Genomic DNA, 20,786 nt, shown 5'->3' on the forward strand with positions numbered 1-20,786 from the left:
CGGCTACTGTAAACTCTCCCATATGCCAGTGGAAGTCTGACAAATCCATTACATTTTACAGTTCAACAGGATCTGATAGTCAAATAGCCCTTCCTCTCTCTCTCTCTCTCTCTCTCTCTCCATCTCTCTCTCTCTCACTCTCTTTATGTCCGTCATGGCAGCGGGCCGGAAAATCACCCTCTCTGATGTTTGTCTTCTTTGCAGATTAAAAGTCTGATCTATCCCCCCCCGCCCCCCCTCCTCTTTCTTGTTATCGGCCCAAACCTCGTCCATTTGCTTCTATTTTATGGCCCCCGCCAGATCGGAATCGATGCGCGTTGCTCCGTGAAAGTCCCCCCGTTGAAAAAACGAGCCGGGGGGCGCTGGGAAAGAGGGGGAGGAGGGGAGGGGGGGGGGGGGGTCCTCTTCATGCAATTTTAACCAGCCTGTGTCAGTCACCGGTCTGGCGGCATTAAGGAGACAATTACGGCTATCTTTCACGATAATCATACAAGTGCTCTTCCCTTTCTTTTTTTTTCTCCCCGCCGTTGCCCAGGCAGGGGCGGCCATGATTGATTTGGTCAATTTGTTCAGCTGATTACGAGCGGCGTGAAACCCCGGCATCAGCGCCTCAGCTCGCTCCTCCGCGCTCTCTCCCCCCCTTTGCGCGCGACGCACACACACACACACCTCCTCCTTCACTTTCAGCTTTATTTCAAGCCCTCTCTTCTCGGGCGGCGGTAGGAAGAGAGTGTATAGAGAGTTGATAGATGTTGGACAACATAACCTCCAAGGTCGCGCAGGGAGACTCGCTCTCTTTGCTGAAGAAGGCACTTTTGTTCCCCTGTGTGTGTGTGTGTGTGTGTGTGTGTGTGTGTGTGTGTGTGTGTGTGTGTGTTCCTACATGTCCTGTGTGTTCCTGTCTAACCTGTTGTCTCTCTACTCAGCCCTCCATGCCATGGCCAACTTTTGGGACGATTCCCGGTCTGGTAAAACCTGGCCCGTTTTTCCTTCCCTCCTTTCCTTCCTTCCTTCCTTGCTCTTCACACTCCTTCTCCTTCCATATCCCACAATCCACTCCTTCCACCACCACCACCACCACTACCACTCCCTCCTTTTGAAAGGCCCAAACTGCAGCTCCCGTTTTAAACCCCCACAACCACACCAACCTGCCCAACCAAGCAGTCAACAACAAACGCACTAACCCCTCCTCCTCCTCGTCAAAACACACAAGAAACACACACTCCATCACTAACCCGAGACTGGCACTACCCCCGAAAACTGTGTGAAGCTGAGGGCAAGCGGGTGGTAGAGGAAATTTTGGCCCTACTTTCTGTAGACATTGTCGTGTTTCTCTTTCTTGTATTATCTTTCTATGCATCACACACACTCCTCTCTCCTCACCCCCCCCAGCAACCATGAGGTACAACGGCTTCCTGCACTTGGACCAGGTGGAGGGCCAGGAGGTCTTCTACACGCCCGAGATGGAGGACCCCAAGTCGGAGCTGTTCGGAGAGACGGCCCGCAGCATAGAGAGCGCTGTGAGTCAGACTGCCATATTGTATTCAGTTAGGATTTCACCAGTCAGTCTGATTTCTTAGATGCTGATACAGGTTTTTGAAGGCTGATAGCGATATTTTTGGGCTGAAGCAGCCAATAGTCTTTAAATTTAACCATTCAATTTACAAGGATTCAGTGTTTTCCCCTAGAATTTTATTCTTGTCAGAGTGGAAAAGCCTCTGAAGCAGCATTTAGACCATCATGGGACACTAAAACTCTCCATGAAAGTGGGTTAGCAGCTCCTTAAGACAGAGCGAGGCAGGATTTATTGCAGGTTTTTACTGCAATGAGTTTTACTGTTCAGTAAAATCCTCACACACCACGCTGGAATGACTTCTCTGCTTAGACATCTGATATAAAAATAATATTAGTAAAAATATTCGAAGAACCTCCATCATATCAGAGGTGGAAGACACTGATTGGCCGATATCTGATTTTTAATAAAAGGCCGATCGGTCGATCCCTTGTTTGCAAAGGTGTGACCAAGTCAACTTTGCTTGAGTCCCAAGTCAGTTTCAAGTCTTGAGGCACAAGTCTCAAGTCTAGTCCCAAGTCTACATGTAGATAAGTCAAGTCCAAGTCAATTCCATGTCATTAATGTCAAGTCTCAAGTCTAAATGTAGAACAGCAAGTCAAGTCAGAACAAATCCAGAGTCCAGTATCAATTTAATATCTTAAAGAAAACTAAATATCTAGGACTTTTCAATGCAATATGGTTTTAATAGGATAAAAACTTGGTAAGAGCGTCATGAGTTTGATTTCTATAATCATTCCATACAAATTCAGAAAACAGAATTTAAATTCAGTCGTCTGCTGGAACAAATCTCATCACTTTCAATCTAAGTCATTTACACAAACACAAGATCTCAAGTCAAGACTTTAGAATCCTTTTCAAGTCATCAAAGTACAAGTCAGAGTCAAGTCCCAAGTCACCAGAACCCAAGTCAAGTCAAGTCTCAAGTCTTCTCTTCATGCATCAAGTCAAGTCTCAAGTAATTACAATTGGGACTCGAGTCCAAGTCATGTGACTCGAGTCCCCACCTCTGCTTGTTTGGAATAGAAAATAGTGATCCAGTACCAGTTTTCTGACCTGCAAAAGCGTCTAAGAGATTTGATAATTCATTGTTGCAGTTGAGGAGTGACTCAGCATGCCCTTGTTTTGCTTTGTCTGTCCTCATGGTGGGTACATCAGTAGGCAGATCAAACAGGAAATAGCATGTACAGGGCCCACACACCGAAAGGAAATCAAAGGCTTCGCAAGATCATGATCCTTATTTGCGATGATTATTTTTCAAAAAAATGCACTGGTGACGCTCTGACAGCAGCCTGAAAACTCTGCTCTGCATAAAGAACCTTGTGAAGACTTGGATTTTCCCACATACTATTAATAATTACAGTATGTATGGGACAGTTTTTTAACAGCATAGTGTTTAATTCCAATCTCCGCATGCAAGCTTTAAGACCGAGCTAGTCATTATTTCGGGCTTGCAGAAACTCTTCAGATTTACAAAGAACCTTCAAAAAAACGAAACCGAAACTCATCTAAAGACAGAATTTCCCCATTGATTTAGCTTGCCAAGCACTTGAACGGCCATCAAAAAAAAGCACCGTCTTCATGCGAGATCGTTATTTCTCCGATATCTGAAACGTCGACTCCCTTTTGTCTAGTCGGTCACGTGACTTAAGATGTGTCACGATGCCAGTTCCTATTAGCCGGGCCGAGGCGGAGAGCTTTGCTTCTGCAGTATTCAAGAGTCTGGCCCGGTCTGTTTAGCCCCGGTCGAATTTCTCCACACTTTGCCGTCTCTGTCGAGCTCAGACCTTTGAACAAATACCTCTGTTGTCAAGCCAAGGCCTCACTCCTCTGATGAAATGGGGACACATGCGCGTGTGTGTGTGTGTGTGGGGAGTGTGTGTGTGTGTGTGTGTGTGGGGAGTGTGTGTGTGTGTGCCTGTGTACACAGCACGCCTCTACCAGCTGTTGAATTGGTGTCACTAGCCCCCACCGGGACCTGATCTACCGCCTCACAACATTTGTGTGTGTGTGTGTGTGTGTGTGTATTGTGTGTGCTTGTTAGCGCTCTTAGCCCGTGCCTCATAGAAGCCAGTCGTGTCACTTGATAGCCACGCCTTCTGTCTTCCAACACACACACTGCACACACACATAACGTACATATACACACACACAGTCAAACCACTGCAGCCCTTCTTTCCCTGTGCAGCGACCTGTTACAGTTTGTAAATAACAAGTGAGGAGACAGAAGAGAGAGAGAGAGAGAGAAGGGGAAGGAGAGAAAGAGCAAGAGGTTTGTAGGTCAGTCTATCCATTGGGGGGCAAACTGAAAGACTTGTTGATTGTGTTTCGAGTCCACCACACCACATCACTGCCCTTAGGCCTTTTTTTAAAACATTTTCTACCTTGCCATCACACACCAACCCCCAACCACGCGGGTTCTAGCTGAATATGCGTTTATGGATATTCAAATTTGTTCAAACGAGTGGGGGGGGAGTTGAAAAATGTCAACTTGATGGGATTTAGAGTGGAGTGAAACGTGTGTGACGGCGAGTGTGGAGGAGCCTTCAGTGAAAACAATAGAAGTGGATGAGAGGATGCTTGAGTAAAGTGGGTTAGCGGGCCCCCGGCTCCTGTGATTTCACCCATCAGCTGAAATGAGGACGAGGTGGAGGATTGTCCACTTTTCCCTTTTGAGGAGGAGTGTGTGTGTGTGTGTGTGTGTGTGTGTGTGTGGGGGAGTGTGTCTTTTTGGTGAAAACTCAGATATTGGCCCGTCATTGTCGTCCACCTCCAATATGATGGATATGATGCAGTTTGATTACATATTTATTGTAGAATTTATCAATACACTGCTTGTCTATGGCAAACCCATGAGCAAAATTGATGCTATGTCACATTTTGATTGGATTTCACACAAGAATTATTATTATGTATGTATGTATTATTATCATCATTATTATCCTGGGATTCAGTGGCAATTTTTAGTGTCCCATGATGGTCTAAATGCTGTTTTAAAGGCTTTTCCACCCTGATAAGAATAAAATTCCTGGGGCAAACAATGAATCCTTGTCATTTTTTGCCATGAAAATGGTTAAATTTAAAGATAAAAACTAATAAAAAACGCAACATCGCTCTAACACTAAACAGCATCTCAGCCATTTTGCTCCTGACTTTAAACCACATAATGAGTATTTTAGGATGCGAGACATTTTTGTTATTTTTTTTGTATGAAAATGTTCCAATTTGAAGATACTGAATATTGGCGCAACATTTCGATCATCGGCAGCTTCATTCCAGCTATATCAGTATCGGCCTTCAAAAACCCATATCGGTCCAACCCCTCTATAGGCCTCATTTGGGCGCTAAAACACACACACACACACCGGGCGCATCAGAAGCAAAACCAATCAGCGGCGCATGTCAGGGTGGCATGACATTTTACCGTCGCGCCTCCCGAAAACTTGTTCCTATAATTAATGCCCAGTCTGCAGCTAAATATCAATATGTGCGCCCGCAGCCCGATAGGTTTCCTTTCTGCACATCCTAATTTGACGGCGAATCTCTCTCCCTAGGAGACGGAGTACAGTCTTTTGAAATTGGACTCGCCTCTATTATCGCACCGAGCTCATTACTAGCCTCATTTATCATCTGTTCTCTCTCTCTCCCCCCCATTCTCTCTCTCTCTCTCTCTCTCTCAGCTCAATGAGTTGTTCAGGAAGTCGGAGGTGCAGAAAGCCTTCATGAGCGTTCGCGTCCGCAACTTGGCGCCGAGCTCCTCCATCCTGGCCTTCATCGAGGCCCACTTCAAACCAGGTGAGAAACCTTGCAACAAGAGCACAAAAAGAACATTCTTTTTTCAAATTTCAATAACCTGAAAGTAGTCACTAGAGCTGTTGTGTGCAATTTGGTGCGGTAGCTGCGTTATACCTGATACCAAATCATTTCTCTGTTTTTTTTGTGCTGTCACTCAGCGTTATTGTTTTTTAATTATCTCATAATCGTGCGAGGCAATTGTTGTTGTTTTCCTAATTTTTACCTATTTTTTTTCTTCTTGATGCCAACTTCATCGCGACAACATCATCAGACTGTTTTTTTTTTCCTCTACTCAGATGTGTAGAGTGCTGTACGCTCCTCATCCGACCCAACAAAAGTTCCTTAAGTGTCTGTCCTCGTGAGCTTTTGTTGTATTTCCTCCCCTTATGCTCCATTCCAGCGCCTCACCCCCCCCCCCCCCCCAGAGTACAGTTAAGCTCCTCCTCCCCTCCTCTCTTTTTTTTTTTAATTTTATTTTACGAGTGCCGTTCAGCGTCCTTCATACCCTTCGCACGGGGCGACGGCTGCCGTTAAGCGGCGCTCCTCCATGGCCAGTAAAGCAACCATCTGCGGCGAACGTTATGAGAGCGATTTATCTGGGGAAAAAGCCGGGTGAGCGGCGGGTGGAGGACAAGTGGTCCCATGACGCCCCCCCCCCCCCCCCCCCCCCCCCCCTCCCCTCCGCCGCCTGTCACAGCGCCGGGCTCTCTGATATATCTACTGTACCCCCCCCCTCCCTCTACTCCCTCTACTCCCTCCCTGTCGCACTAAAGAAGCATCAGCCCCGTATGTGCTCCGGAGAGGCCCTCGGGGGCCTCGTCCTGAGCGCGTTGTACCTCTTTGTTTATCGCAGATACCAGATACACGGTGGAGGACATCGAAGGGGCCTTACTGAAGCAGCTGAAGGCCTCCAAGGAGACCAGCATCGCCGTGAAGAAGCCGGAGGAGGGCAATATCCGCTTCACCACCTACGGTAATACAGTGTGGACTCGCCCAGAGTGCGCGGGGATTAATAAAATGAAAGGGGGTTTTAAGTTATTCATGAGGTGTTTTATCAAAGGGTTTATGGGTCTTGAATGGGAAAATCCCGGGACCGCAGGCTCGCCATCCTTTAACGTCTCTTTTTCTTTCTCTCTCTCTCTGCGGTGACAGGCCTCTCGTCCGCCCAGTTATTCACCACCATTACCACCACCACGGCGTCCGTCACCACGCCCACCACCACCACCACCACCACCACCACCGCCCGGCCGCCTCCCACCTCGCCCTACGTCACCCGCCGCCCGCCCGGCACCACCCGACGCCCCTACAGCAGCAGGCGGATCACCACGACCGCCGCCCCGGTCACCACGCCGCTCCCCACCACCACCACTACAACCACCACCACGACCACCACGCCGCCCCCGACCACCAGCACCGCCCACGCCAGGAACCGGCCGCACCACCCCAAAGCCCCGAGGCCCTGCGACTTCCACCCCTGCCTCCACGGCGGGACGTGCGAGGACGACGGCACCGACTTCAGCTGCAGCTGCCCCGCCGGGCGAGGCGGCGCCGTGTGCGAGAAGGGTGAGTCTTTGCTTTTAGGTTTTTACAGTCCCACTCCCCTTCCCCTTTCTAATCCTTCCTTTTGTTTATTCATTACGGGCTTTCCTCCCCCCTCCTCCTCTTAGTTCTTATTACTCTCTTCTAATTCCAAAGTTTCCCTCAAAGTCTGAACTCATTCGAAACTCATCTAAGAAAATGAGCCGGAATAGGAGACTTTCCCTCCGATTCAGTACAATTTCAATTAAGCAATTTCAAATAAGCCACTAGAGGCTGTGTTTTACATTGATTTTACAACAGCTAAGAGGGCTTTAGGCACTCCACTTTGCGTTGTGCAAATCATGCCCCTTAGCTGTTCTGCAATCACTGTTAACCACAGCCTCAAGTGGCTTACTGCTCTTATGAAATAGCAGTAACACGCCATGGTAATAAAGAAGAAAGAACGCAAATATTCAAGGAATCTTTTATTTTTCAAACAATAATAATTAAATGTTTTTCTTCCAAGTTCTTGAAAAGTAGCTGAACAAAGTGGCTGCAAAGTGACACATACTGTAAGCACCAGCATGAGTAATGACTTTCGGTTAGCGCATTAATATGTAAATGAAATGTTATGTAGTCACAGATGCGCATTTATTGGGTATTTTACAACGGCTTCCGACGCGGCTCAGGCAATCAGAGCCGACGACCGGGACCGTCGGCTTCGGAATAGATTTTCCGGAACTTTTCCGGCGCCTGTGACTCAAACCCAGCTACAGTGATTCAGGCAGGTTCAACACCTCGAAAGTGAGCGACCGCTGAGCCATTCACCGAAAGGCAACCCAGAATCCAATCAGCGGCACTCTAAAAACCATAAATCAGCGAGAAGTTCTTCAGAAGCGGCCTCTTTTATTTCACCTTCTTTCCCCACGCCGGGGTTTTCGGGGATAAGGAACGACCTCACGCAGCTGCATCTTAAGATAATTGACACTAATTGCTTTGATGGGGATTAGCTGGTGAGAATCACTGTGTGCGTTTTTGAGTTAGAGTGGCTAAATGAAGTCACACACACACACACACACGCATACACACGCACGGCACACCAGCCTCCCCCAGATCAATCAAGTCATTAGAGAAGAGGGAGCTCATCAGCCGTCATTGTCCTCCGAGAGACGGACAGAAAGACAGATGGACGGAGAGAAAAGGAGCCCCGGGGAGAAAATGCATGATAATGATCATAATTGTCGAGTGGCGGAAAAACAAAGGTTTTGTGTGTGTGTGTGTGTGTGTGTGTGAGAGTGAGTGAATATGTGTGACTGAGAGCGGATGAAAAGCTTGTAGCCCCTCCTCTTCCTCGACCTCCTCCTTTTGATAAACTCGTCAACCTCCTCACAAAAAGCGTCATTCCCAAAATAAACCGACGGCGAGGCTTATTTTTCTGCCATCAAATACCAGTCGCACAGCGCCACTGTCACACTTAATTATGCACATTATATGCCCATTACACCACGATAAAGCAAATCATATACTAATGACAGGGTCTGTCGTCATCTGTGTTCCTCCACAGTGATCAAGTACTTCATCCCGTCATTCGGCGGCAAGTCCTACTTGGCCTTCACCACCATGAGGGCCTACCACACGGTGCGCATCGCCATGGAGTTCAGGGCGGCCGAGATGACGGGCATCCTGCTGTACAACGGCCAGGACGGCAAGAAGGACTTCCTCTCCCTGGCTCTGGTCAACGGCAAGGTGGAGCTCAGGTGGGCATTGAAAGGGTTAAGGGGGAGGCGATTGGGTTTCTTCTTTCGTTCAATTAAATTTAATGATCCCTGTGGGGAAACTGGGTCATTGCAGCAGCGGCAGAGAGAAGGATATAGATAAAATAAGACAAATAGAGAGTACTGAAGATAATGAAGCAAATAATTACAGCAACCAATCATATTGAAAATAACAAATAAATAAAGACACAGCGTCTTCATTGACAGGTTTGCAAGTTGAAGTGGAAGTTTATCGTGTGCACAGTAGGAAAGCATATATACAGAAATTTGCTATTCACATGATCACATGTGCAGTTTTAAGATATTCACATGATCAAATTTGCAGTTTTAAGATATTCACATGATCAAATTTGCAGTTTTAAGATATTCACATGATCACATTTGCAGTTTTAAGATATTCACATGATCACATTTGCAGTTTTAAGATATTCACATTATCAAATTTGCAGTTTTACGATATTCACATGATCAAATTTGCAGTTTTAAGATATTCACATGATCACATTATGAGATATTTACATGATCACATTTGTATTGTAAGCTATTCACATGATCACATTAGCAGGTGGAGATAACATACACAGAAATATATGCAGTAGGTCCAGATGCATTTTTAGTTATCATATACGTAGTTATCTATTATACAGATGGATGCAACATACAGTATATAGAGAAATGAGTGTGGATGTACAAATGTGACTTGTTAGCATTTACAGATGGAAGTTGTGAATATAATGCAGCGATATGTGTAGAAATATCTACTGACTGGGATGCAAATCAGAATTATACAAGGAGGACAGATGGAAGTAACATACTGTACATACAGAAATGTATCCAGAGCGTGCAGATTTGCATTGATGGCAATACAGATGGAAGTAAATATATACAGACGTAAATCCGGACATGCATATGAGAATGGGAGCCGCTGGGGGGGGCATCCTCATTTTGGTGCAATCCTCACCCATGACTTGGCATAGCTATTGAAAATGGATTGGTTTTGCTTCCGATGCATCTGCCATGTGTATTTAGCTTGTATGGGTGTTTGAGTCGCCAAATTAGGTCAATAATATGGTTTGACCTATATGGCTTTTTGAAGGCTGATACAGATATTGGATTGAAGCTGATGATTGCTGAAATTTTGTGCCGATATTCAGTATCTTTAAATTGGACTATTTTCATGCCAAAGAAGTATTCAGGGTTCCCCCCCGAATTGCATCTTATGCATTAAAAATCATTTGAGGTAGGATTGTCAATACAGCATCATTACAAGAGATGTGAAATGCGGAGGAGTGGACTCGTTGGGACTTGTCTTTCCCCCTGACCCTCTTGGCCCCTTTAGGTTTCCCCATAATCCAGCCCGGTTAGGTCGCACTATTCGGAATGAGCCGGAAAGCAAATTGAGAAAGATCATTAGTCACTAGTGCTTTAAAATGAAGTACTGCCTCAATTCCAGGAATACAGCTGTGAGATTACCACCCACCGCTCCACAAATCCAAGACGTGGGGAGAAGAGCTAATTATTTTTGGCAGATAATTGCTCTCAGGTTGTGCTAATAGTACCATATGTGTGGGTGCACTTACACGAGCAGCTCTTTTCTGCGAGGATACGGCCCTCTTCTCACCAAAGCCTCATTAGATAAAAGGTTGAATTAGAGAGAAGGTATGCGGCGAAGCAGTTTAAAGTGTGTATTTTGTAACTGGAATCTCAAAATGGAGAGTTCTCCGGCTTCTTCCCCGTCATCCCTCTCTGTCTTGTTTAGCAATATGAACAAGGTGTAAAAAGGTCGGATGCAAACGTCTAACCGGCTGCGCATCTCAACCCCCTCAGGTTCAACACAGGCTCGGGCACGGGCACGGTGGTCAGCAATGTGCTGGTCAAGCAGGGCCGCTGGCACCAGCTGGTGGTGACCCGCAACCGGCGCAACGCCATGCTGAGCGTGGACAACGAGCCGCACATCGAGGGCGAGAGCCCGCGCGGCACCGACGGCCTCAACCTGGACACCGACCTGTTCATCGGAGGAGTGCCGGAGGACATCATGCAGGAGTAAGACCTCATAGCTAATACAGAGGAGTGAGAACTTACAGGACATGGAGTTAATCAGAGTAAAAGCACACTGTGACTTCTGCAGGGAGTTGACTGCTGAATGAAGCCCTTTCAATGACTTGCAATTTTGGGACTGTTTATTATTCACTCCACTGTGTAAATTAAAGCATAACTCTGACCATTTTCGACCTGGACCCTACTGTCCCATCTTCCATCATACTGATCGATTCTGACCAAAATCTTGATTGATTCCGACCGAGTTCTGTCAAAATCACTTCACTATAGAGCCACTTACGTCTTGCTTGCCTGGGTGCGGCTCTCCAATACAGTCCTGCAGGCTTTCTCCTACAGTTTTGATCTGAATCAATTGGTATGGAAAATAATATCTAAATAGGATCCTCGCTGTCTTTTTGTTAGCAGTAGTACTAGCTGTTCACATGTCAGACTCACATTCCTTCCCCCCGCTTATCTCTTATCCAGTGTGAGGGAGAGGACGGCGGTGGACACAGGCCTGGTGGGCTGCGTCCGCCTGCTGGACGTCAACAACCGGCTGTACAACCTGCAGGAGAACGAGGGCGACGTCCTGTACGGCAGCGGCGTGGGCGAGTGCGGCAACAACCCCTGCCTGCCGAACCCCTGCAAGAACGGCGCCGCCTGCCAGGTCAAGGAGGCCGAGATGTTCCACTGCAAGTGCACCAACGGCTTCTGGGGTGAGACGCACTTCAACACATCGACAGGGTTCCCTCTTGGCATGGCATTTCTGGAAAATCGTGGAATTTTGAGACGGGGAAAATCAGTGAATTTGCTCAATTCTCCGGGGAAGTCAGGGAATATCAGGGAATTTTACAAGTGGTTACTTTACAGGACTGTACCAGAATGTATTTTTTCGCACATTCATTCCATTAGATGGTGGTTTTTAGACCAACTGTAGTGCAAGCCAGACTGTTCACCCCTTTTTAAACCTTTTATGAGCTGAAAAACCAGGAAGGATAAAATATTTTGGCCATGGAAGTGCTCCAAGTCATGGAATTTTATATCCGGACTGCAGTGGGTACTCGAGTATTAAAATTGCTTGTCAGAAATGGGATTTTAAACCCACGCCTCCATTCAGAGACCGACCAATCCGTCATCCTGACAACTAGTGTGCAGGGAAAACAAGAAAATATATACGATTTTGCTTATCCATATGATCCCAGACGTTTTAGACTGTCTCTACTCTGCTATGCAGGGATTCAGCACGATCATGACTAGCTCACAAATCCCATTCATAAGTAAGTTTGACAGCCCAATTTTACACTGTAATCACATGCCCCCTGGCACAAGCGCGGGGAGGTTATTTTCTAAACAGCAACGCCATTATACTGCGTCTCCTATTCACAACTCCCAGATTAAACATTGGTACATTACAGAAAACACGAAAAACTTCAACCAAATGCTCAGCGATTGGCCTTTGGCCCGCCTCTCCCTTCCGTCTCCCTGCCTCCCGCCTCCTCGCTCTGCCTTCACAGCTCACCAGATGCCAACTAATAAGCGGCTCAGAGAGAGTAGTTAAGAGTAGCCGCCATCAGGGCCCAGCCAAGCGTGGCCCTCTCTGCTTTTTACTGCAGCCTTCTGCTGAAAGTTTAACACCGGGAACCAAAACTCAGTGTCAGAGTTAACTTTTATACTTGGGTAGCACTTCTTTTAACAGATTCAATAATCTGTAAAAGGCCAAAAGAGAATTATTATCGCCTCTGGTATTACATTTGCTTATATGTCTATGCTGAGATTTGCTTCTATCAACAAGTAAAGATATCCTTCTACTCCCAAGAAGCATTGCTGCAATCAAAGCTGTGCTAGTAACATGCTGTAATGATAACTGATGAAGCTGATAATAGGTGCTACACACTAAAGATCAGAGACATAAAGAGGAGCGGCACTGTTAATGAGAATTGGACCAGTGCCTGGGGACACACACACACACTCCAGTTAATTCTGTCACTGTGTCAATTTAGACGCCGGACAAGATGGCCAGTCTTGGAGGGCGGGGGATTAGATCACAGAGAGAAGAGAGAGAGAGTAAATGGGTGGAGAGGGGCGTAGTTGGAGGGAGGAAACGTCGGACGAGCGGGAGGAATGAGGGGGGAGAGAGAGTTAAAAAAGACGGAGGAGAGGGAAGCGAAAAGAGAGAGGCTGGGGTAGGGAGGCAGCGAGAGAGGGGATGAAAGAAAGGCTCCAAACGGGGAGCGAGGAAAAAAACGGGAGAGCCCTCTGAACTCAGCGGGGAGGGGGGGTTCATTAAAGCGCTCCCTTCACCACAGGCTCCCGACCGCTAAAGCAATGACGGGTGAATTCGGATGGGCTGTGGCAGAGGGCAAAACCATCATCCCGCCAGACGCTCCCTGAGCCTCTCCCGCAGTCGGCGTTGGCCCAGAAACGTGGCCCGCGTGGCGGGGCGGCTCTCCGCTGCTTAATCTGGACGTGTAATATTTCCAAATCTTATTAGAAAATGACCTCTATTACAGAGGAAATCCTCAACCCCGCGTCTCTCCCCGTCTCATGTCTCCCCTTCCTCTCACATAGAGAAAAATGGGTGGAAAACCTATTCAGAAAAAGAGGGTTTCTGCGGTGGTGTTCTCATGGTTGATTTCTGTGTTTGTAGGCCCAACCTGTGCTGATGTCCACAACCCGTGCGAGCCCAACAGGTGCCATCCATCCTCCCAGTGCCAGGTGCTGCCCGAGGGAGGCTACAAGTGCGAGTGTCCCATGGGACGCGAGGGGAAGCACTGCGAGAAAGGTAAATTGCCCGCGAATGTTGATTGCTGTCATCACGCCGTTTTGTGTGCGGAAAGGCTGAATTGTAGAGGATCTGCAAGTGGAAGCACAGCGGTCGTGTACCAGCAAACCCTCTTCACATAAACAGAACAACACATTTCACTTAGAAGAGAAATAGACCTCGCTAAATGCCGTAGCTCTGTGTATCCTCGTGTAAATCCATTCTCCACCACTTCACGCCTCGATTACTCTCCCTGTCGCTTATCAGCGAGCGCCAGTGTTTTGGTCTGGCGTCGACCGAGCAGCATCTTCCCTAATTTTCGCCTCTTTCTTCCTCTCCTTTTTCTTTCCGCCCTGTGACATTTCCATCCGTCCTGAATCGGAGAGGGAGATCAAACGCAGAAAGAGAAGGGGGCCCTGAGCCTCAGGAGGGTGGTGGTGGGGAGGAGGGGGGGGGGGGGGACGGGAACTGAGGCACAGATGATTGGCCCCGTCGGGCCGTTCGCCGCATCGACTCGGCTACGCTTGTTAGCGAGCGAGAGCCATAGCCTTCCTCCGCTCCCTCCCTCCCTCCCTCCCCGCCCGCCCACAGGTGTTGTGTTCAAACGTGTTTGCCGCTACTTAGCTGCACATGGCAGTGCCAGGCCACGGCTGGGGAAAAGACCAGAGCACAGCTAAGCTGCTTTTGAAGTTTATCATTAGCACTTTTAGCGATGTTACGTTCTGAAGTCTATACCCCCCCCACACACACACATACACTTTCCTCCCTCTCTGCCTTTATTGATGTTGTCATGGATGTTTGCAGAACTTGTGCAACTGTATGAGAATGTGTTTAAATAAAAGAGAATACATTATCATGCGCAGGCCTAAAGAAACAGTACAGCAAATAAATCACACATACAGAGAGGCATGCATGCCTGCACGCCCACGCACGCATCTGCACATCTGAATCCAGAAAAAACAAATGGGAATAGCCTCCTTCCAAGCCCCAAGTCCCAGTTAGCAGGTGATTAAAATAAATTGAGGTGAACCAAAATCAATGCCGTGTGAGCGGGAGCGTCTCCCATTCCAAAGGCTATTTTTCCACTGGAATCAATGAGATGACTAATCGCATCAGTCCTCCCTGCCCATGGTGATTAATGGAAGCGTCAGTCAGCCGGAGTGTCAGCCCCAGACAGGAGCTCACAGATAAGACGGCAGCCAGGCGGACGTACCCTCTGAGGGCTGAACTGGGAACAGTTAAAAAGACAGGTGGCTGAGAGCCCACTCATCAGCAGCCCGAAGGTGATGTAGCCGTAATATGAAGTGTGTGTCGGCGTGTACTCGAGTGTCTCCGCGCGCGCGTCTGCGCATCCCGGTGAGCTCCGGCTTCCATTTCAATTGCGCCAGGTTTCCTCCGCTATAATATTCACCCACCAAGGACTTCTCTCAAGGGTGTTCCGATAGTATTGAATGGCCTACTTTCCTCAATGCTTTTACCCTGTGATAGTGTAAATCATTAGAATGTAGCAATGAAAGCTAGATCACAGAGATGTAACCAGTCCTTGAGAAACTAACTGCAGGGGGACTTTGAATTTAAATAGTCTTATTGTTTTACATTCAGTGCTTTAGCTACATTATGCCAGTTAATGTCTGTGTGTGTGGGGGTTGTGCTAATGTTTGGGATAAGGTGTCTATATGTATGTGTGTGTGTGTGTCAGAGCATTAAACTGACACTGTGAGCAACTTGGTTTAAGGGTCGCTCTATTTTGACTGATTGTTGGCAGTGCAAGAGGCTGCGATTGCATCTCTGTAGTGGCAGCTACACAGTTTTGAACAGGCAAATCATGTATTTGTGCTGCTCTGGTGTTGCCTCTCGTAACGTTACATCGTTTTGATGAGTTAGCATCGCTAATGATGTATTAGTTATGTAAGAGAGCAGAAACTGTAAGAGAGAGAACGCCCCTTCCAACGCTCCCCCTTTAGAAACCAGCTGCATTCTGAGCATCTCTATCGCTGACAGAGGTCAGGCTAGTGCACACTTCCTTGTTGTGTCTGCAAGTCTATTTTTCCCTTTCCTCCTCGGTGTGCACCATCATCATTAGCAGTCTTCTGCACAATAGCTAATTAGCTTTTTCATCTCCGTCTGCCTTCTCCCATCCTGACTCAACTCAGCTAATCCTGGCTAATTACGAATGAAAGCTTTCTTGCCGGCTACGTACGCCCGTGTCTTAGTGTGTGTGTGTGTGTGTGTGTGCCATATACGTGTCTGCAAGTGCACATGCTTCTGTGTGAGCGCAGAGAAACAACAGCACCGTAAACACACACACCCCGGGAGACACTTCAACGATCACCCCCCTTTTTAATGTCAAGCCCTCACAGCACTTGTTCTGAGGATGGCACGGTGCCTGTCCTAATCACTCCAGACAACCAGAAACGGGACATCCAGGGGTAGACCCATCGCACAGACACCAAACTGTAAAATGGCCTGCCAAAATACAATGGCTTCATTATTTCACGGGTCCCGACTGCGGCGTTAAAACCCCCACATGCTTCCAAAGCTTCTTTGTTAGACTGCGGCGCGCTGTGTAATCAGTCTGACATAAAGGTTTTGAGATTTTTTTGTTTGAATTTCTGTCTTAATCCCAAAGGCTGTGACAACACAAATCCATCTCTCTCCACAACGCGTACGCTGACAGGTTCCTTAAAGATGTCGCGGCTATCCCTGCATTTTCAATCCTGTCAGCGACAAAAAAATAAATAAAAAAAAGGGACTTGAGGATGAATACGGTGTCTTTGTTTTCCAGTGGCTGAGAGGAAAGGGGCTTACATGCCGCTATTCAGCGGAGACTCTTACCTGGAGCTGAAGGGGCTGCATCTCTATGGGCACGATCTGCAGTAAGTCCCTTCCACGTCTTTGCATGAAAACCACATCGTAAAGCCCTGCATCGTAAATGTATGTATTATTGAAGACCGCATATCATGTAGTTTTCATTGGCTGAGCTTGTTCCATGCCCAAGGCAGAGCAGCTCTCTTATAGCTTGAACTGAATCGGCAATGAGGGTTATACAAATAACACGTTATCCAAGTCTCAGCATGTGGAATGTAGTACCTCTACTCAGTTTGCATTGGTTTACCGGCTTTGCTTGTGCTGTGTCTGCAGTCAGAAGGTCAGCATGACGGTGGTTCTCATGGCCAACGACTCCAACGGACTGATCTTCTACAACGGACAGAAGACGGACGGCAAAGGAGACTTCATCTCGCTCTCCCTCAATGAAGGCATCCTGGAGTTTCGCTACGACCTGGGCAAGGGACCCGCTGTCATCAGGTTAGCGACTACGGTTAACTATTGCACTATTCTGTGAGTGCTGCCTCCATTGCACTTTGCACTGATTTCCATAGCAGCTTGTTGGGGCTTTGGTGTATTTTGTTTGACCATGGCCAAGAGAAGATGATGAAGGCAGAGACGGAGCCAATCAGTTGCCTACATAACATGAAACCCGCCTCCTCTTCATTGTAATTGGTTGATTCAAAGTACATGTGGTCCAGCTGATGCACAAACTGTAACTTTTCTCCATTTTAGAAAGCCCCAGATGCAGTAGAATGAGTGGAATAGTTTTTTAGATACTTATTGTTGTGGTCCTTTGCAGCAAAGATATGAAAACATGTTCCCATGAAGACTGCAGTTGAACATGCAACAGGGTGAAGGACAGGGTCAATACAGCCAATTCTTACGCTTAGTCCAACATGTATGAGAGCCAGAACAGCACCCAGCATTTTCAATCTAGGTCAACTTCAGGGGTCACCTTCATCTTCTTCACACAGCAATGGACACACACCATCGAAGAAGACCTTGAGTCGAAACGTCGGGTGCTGGCTGTGATAAATATTGGATTAAAATGTTTGTATGTGTGTTCCACTACATGACCGCATATGTGTGCGTGTGTCTTTCAGGAGCAAGGAGCGCATCAAGATAAACGTGTGGAGCACCATCAACTTGGAGCGCTCCAACCGCAAAGGAGAGATCATGGTGAACGGGAAAGACCCGGTCCGGGGAGAGTCACCGGTGAGAAAGCCAAGAGCGAACCAACCCCCCCCCCCCCCCCCCCACTTATGCTTATCTAGCAGTTAAGGCATGCAAGGCCGATGTGCCTATGCTATGCTTAGCCCTTGCTTGTGCTGTATATACTTGTATTTGTTTGTTCATTTGCTCTTATCACTCCATCGCCACACCCTAAGGCGGCCTTGCCTCATAGGGGTCGAATCAGCAAACTTTTCCCCCTTCCGCTGAGGTTTCCCACACCTCCTCGCCCCCATGCGGCTCCGTCTGCACATGTTTGCCGGAAAAACATCCCAGTATCTCTCGACATCCATCAGGGTAAAAGAAGGAGAGCTCCAGATGCAGAGGGGCCAGTTTGACAGGCTGTCTCGTTTTTTTTGGAAGTGCTGTAATTCCACTCAACCTCTCAGTTTGCTGACATACTGGAGATAAAACTTAGTGTTGCATACAGAAAAGCAAAAACAGCTTTTACTAGTTGGTATACAGTCAATTTTATAGATTCAGGCTTTGAGGGGGTATCTGGGGAGGTGGAGGCAGATAAAAGAGACGGAGAGAGCGAGGGAAGCGTAATGAAAGTCTTCAGCCCTGTGTCTAGACCAATAAAGCAGGTACACGCTTCCAAATGAAGGCGATCTAATAGTTTGATAAGCCCGTAAGTCATCCAATTATATTAAACAGTGTAATTTGTGATTATGAACATGCACTCTGTCAACTCCATCATCCCTCCTCCAAGACACAACGCTCTCCTCTCTCTCTCTCTCTCTCTCTCTTTTTTTTTTTTTTTGCTCTGCTCTTTTCTTCCCCCTACTCCCTCCCATCCTCTGTATGGTAATTGTGTTTCACTCCAGCAACAGAGGCAGAAAATCTTATTAAAAGAAGGAGAGCAAGGGGAAAGCGAGCGAACGAGGGTGCGGGGTTGGGGGGGGGGTGCGCAAGGGATGAGCTGAGACTAGTTATGGAGCTCAATGCAGAGGCCCCATCCAGTATGGCTCCCAGCTAATTCTCTCCTACCCCCGCATCCACAATTAGGAGGGAGTTACGCTCTGCTCGGAGACGCCTATATATCATATCAAAGGTGGTCGCACACAGGCAGGCAGGCAGATCTATAGATCTACCGCAGGCTGTAGGTGTTCATTATATCAAAGGCGACTCTGGCTGCCTGCGTGATGAAGCGTATACCTGTCAAGTAGGTATGGATCACGAAAAAATATACCTCCATTCTTGCAGGATGACAGTTCCTCCATGAACGAGGTTGGGTTAAGTGGCACTAGTCACCGACAGTCTCTACAGCCACGATTTTTCCTTTCATCTTTATCTGAATGGCACCCCATCTGCTTCGCGCATGGCCTTTATAGATATGCCATCTTATTTGCATTCACTCTGTAGGTGTAAACACATACCTGCACAGCAGTGAGCTTGTGTGTATGTGTGCGTGTGTATGTATACGTATATATATGCGAATAAGGTATTAAGTGCATGTGTGAATAAGTGGGTTCTTCTCTTTGCTTGTATTCTTTTAAGTGTGTCTCTGCAGCACTACAACTTTGGCTATGCTGTAATTCCCGTGCAGATGTGCCCTGTGTGTGTGTGTGTGTGTGTGTGTGTGTGTGTGTGCGCGCGTGCATGTGTGTGAGTGTGCGTGCGTGTGTGCTTCTGCTCTTACCTTACATCCGCATGCCTCTCTGTGCACAGACACTTTACTAGTCTTCCCCTAATAACCTCTCTTCCTCCCTATTTTTTTTTTTCCTTCTCTATGATGTGCTGTCTGGAAATAAGAAATCACGCAAGGTAATGAGACAAAGTCCCAGTCACTCCTTAAAACCATATTTCATTTTGAGTCGTATCACCACGTCCTCTCACCCCCCGCCCCCCCTCCCCCCATTTCTCCATGCGACAGTGGCACAGACAAAAGGTACTTCTGCAGAGCTGCGGCCAGTTTAAAGGTGCCCATTTCTGTAGAAAAACTTTGCCATTTTCATGTGCGCACGCACAGCACCGAAGTGGAGATGCCGCTGAAAGAACACGGTTTGGCTTTCACCTCGGTCCATCTGCTGTGGGGGCGGGAGGGGGTGGGCGGGTAGAAGGGGGGAGGGAGGGAGGGAGGTAGTCATCTTTCTGACGGCCATTGTTTTTAGCAACAAAGAGACGTCTTCATTAGTCGGGCGTAGGCGGGGATATCACGCCGGCGCCGCGCGGCTGTCGAAAGTGAGAGTGCCGGCGCGGAGGCAAAAAAGGAACGGGGAGGGAACCACAGGAGACAGCGAGGTGCCAAGCCAAGCCGGTCGCTGTTCTTTTGTCATCTGCTCTCGCTTCGTTTTTTTTTTTTTTTTTTGCAAAACAGGAGCAACTCTCCATTATACCATGAAGTCACTCACTCTTTCACCCACTCACTTGCCCGTAACAGCACGAAACGACACTCACCGAGCATCTCCGAAACACGAATCATCCCATGAAACCAACTGGCCTCTTTAACCCAGATTGAGGTTCGATACCATGAGAAATAAAAAAGAACATGACGCACCATTTCATTGCATGAAATCTCACTGTAGAAGGATAGATAACTTGATTTGACACAGGTGGTGAGCAATACACTCTAAGGGGACAGTAACTCAAACGACATAAAAAATCACAAATTAAATTAAAATTAGCATCTCTGCTCTTTCTCTTGACAATGAGTGAGTGTTGCAGAGCAGGAAGACCTAGACGAAGGGCCCAAGGTGGCCAACTCTGCTGTTGGTGGCAACTTTTGGCCGAGCCTCGAGGTGAAAAACCACAGCTGGGTCCGGCGGCCTTGGCCACGGTCCCCACCCTGTCTCTGTTGGAAGGAGCTCAAGGTGCAGCCACACAGCCCCGGGCTTTAGCCAAGCACCGCTGCCTCCTGCACTCCACCATCCTAAATAAAAGCCGAGCCGGTGCCAGCTTCCCCACACAAAGCGTGTTTACTTGGCTCCTTCCATCATTTTTCCAGCAATTAACTCCACTTTACCCCTCTGGCAATTACTGCCCTACATAAAATAAAGATCATTAATTCCTTCCTTCTGAAGTGGGTTGGCTCTTCCGTGCAAGAAAAAAAAAAAGGAACCTGTACCTTGCTAATGCAAAGCAATTGTCCCTCAGGTTTGGTGGAAAGAACCACATTTCATGGCCATCCGCTGCGCAAATGAATTGCAATTAATGTGTCTCCACACTCAACTGTTTGAAAGGTCGCTGCTATAATCAGCCATTCATTAGAGATGTCTGTAAAGAAGAACCATCCATATCTCGACTCCAGCCCGCTCCTGATTTCCCT

General features: G+C 47.6%; 1 protein-coding gene across 1 annotated transcript in view; it reads left to right on the forward strand.

Annotated features, from left to right (window-relative positions):
• agrn (agrin) overlaps positions 1–20,786 on the forward strand; it is a 247,780-nt gene that overhangs the window by 211,593 nt on the left and 15,401 nt on the right. Inside the window, exons 20-30 of the mRNA XM_078288305.1 lie at positions 1,393–1,520; positions 5,254–5,368; positions 6,222–6,341; positions 6,521–6,931; positions 8,451–8,643; positions 10,489–10,704; positions 11,185–11,414; positions 13,346–13,480; positions 16,245–16,335; positions 16,601–16,765; positions 17,392–17,503. Coding sequence (XP_078144431.1) covers positions 1,393–1,520; positions 5,254–5,368; positions 6,222–6,341; positions 6,521–6,931; positions 8,451–8,643; positions 10,489–10,704; positions 11,185–11,414; positions 13,346–13,480; positions 16,245–16,335; positions 16,601–16,765; positions 17,392–17,503 — 1,916 coding nt within the window. The remainder of the gene's footprint in view (positions 1–1,392; positions 1,521–5,253; positions 5,369–6,221; positions 6,342–6,520; positions 6,932–8,450; positions 8,644–10,488; positions 10,705–11,184; positions 11,415–13,345; positions 13,481–16,244; positions 16,336–16,600; positions 16,766–17,391; positions 17,504–20,786) is intronic.

The sequence above is a fragment of the Centroberyx gerrardi genome, chromosome 14 (assembly GCF_048128805.1).
Source record: "Centroberyx gerrardi isolate f3 chromosome 14, fCenGer3.hap1.cur.20231027, whole genome shotgun sequence".
NCBI classification, from domain to species: domain Eukaryota; kingdom Metazoa; phylum Chordata; class Actinopteri; order Beryciformes; family Berycidae; genus Centroberyx; species Centroberyx gerrardi.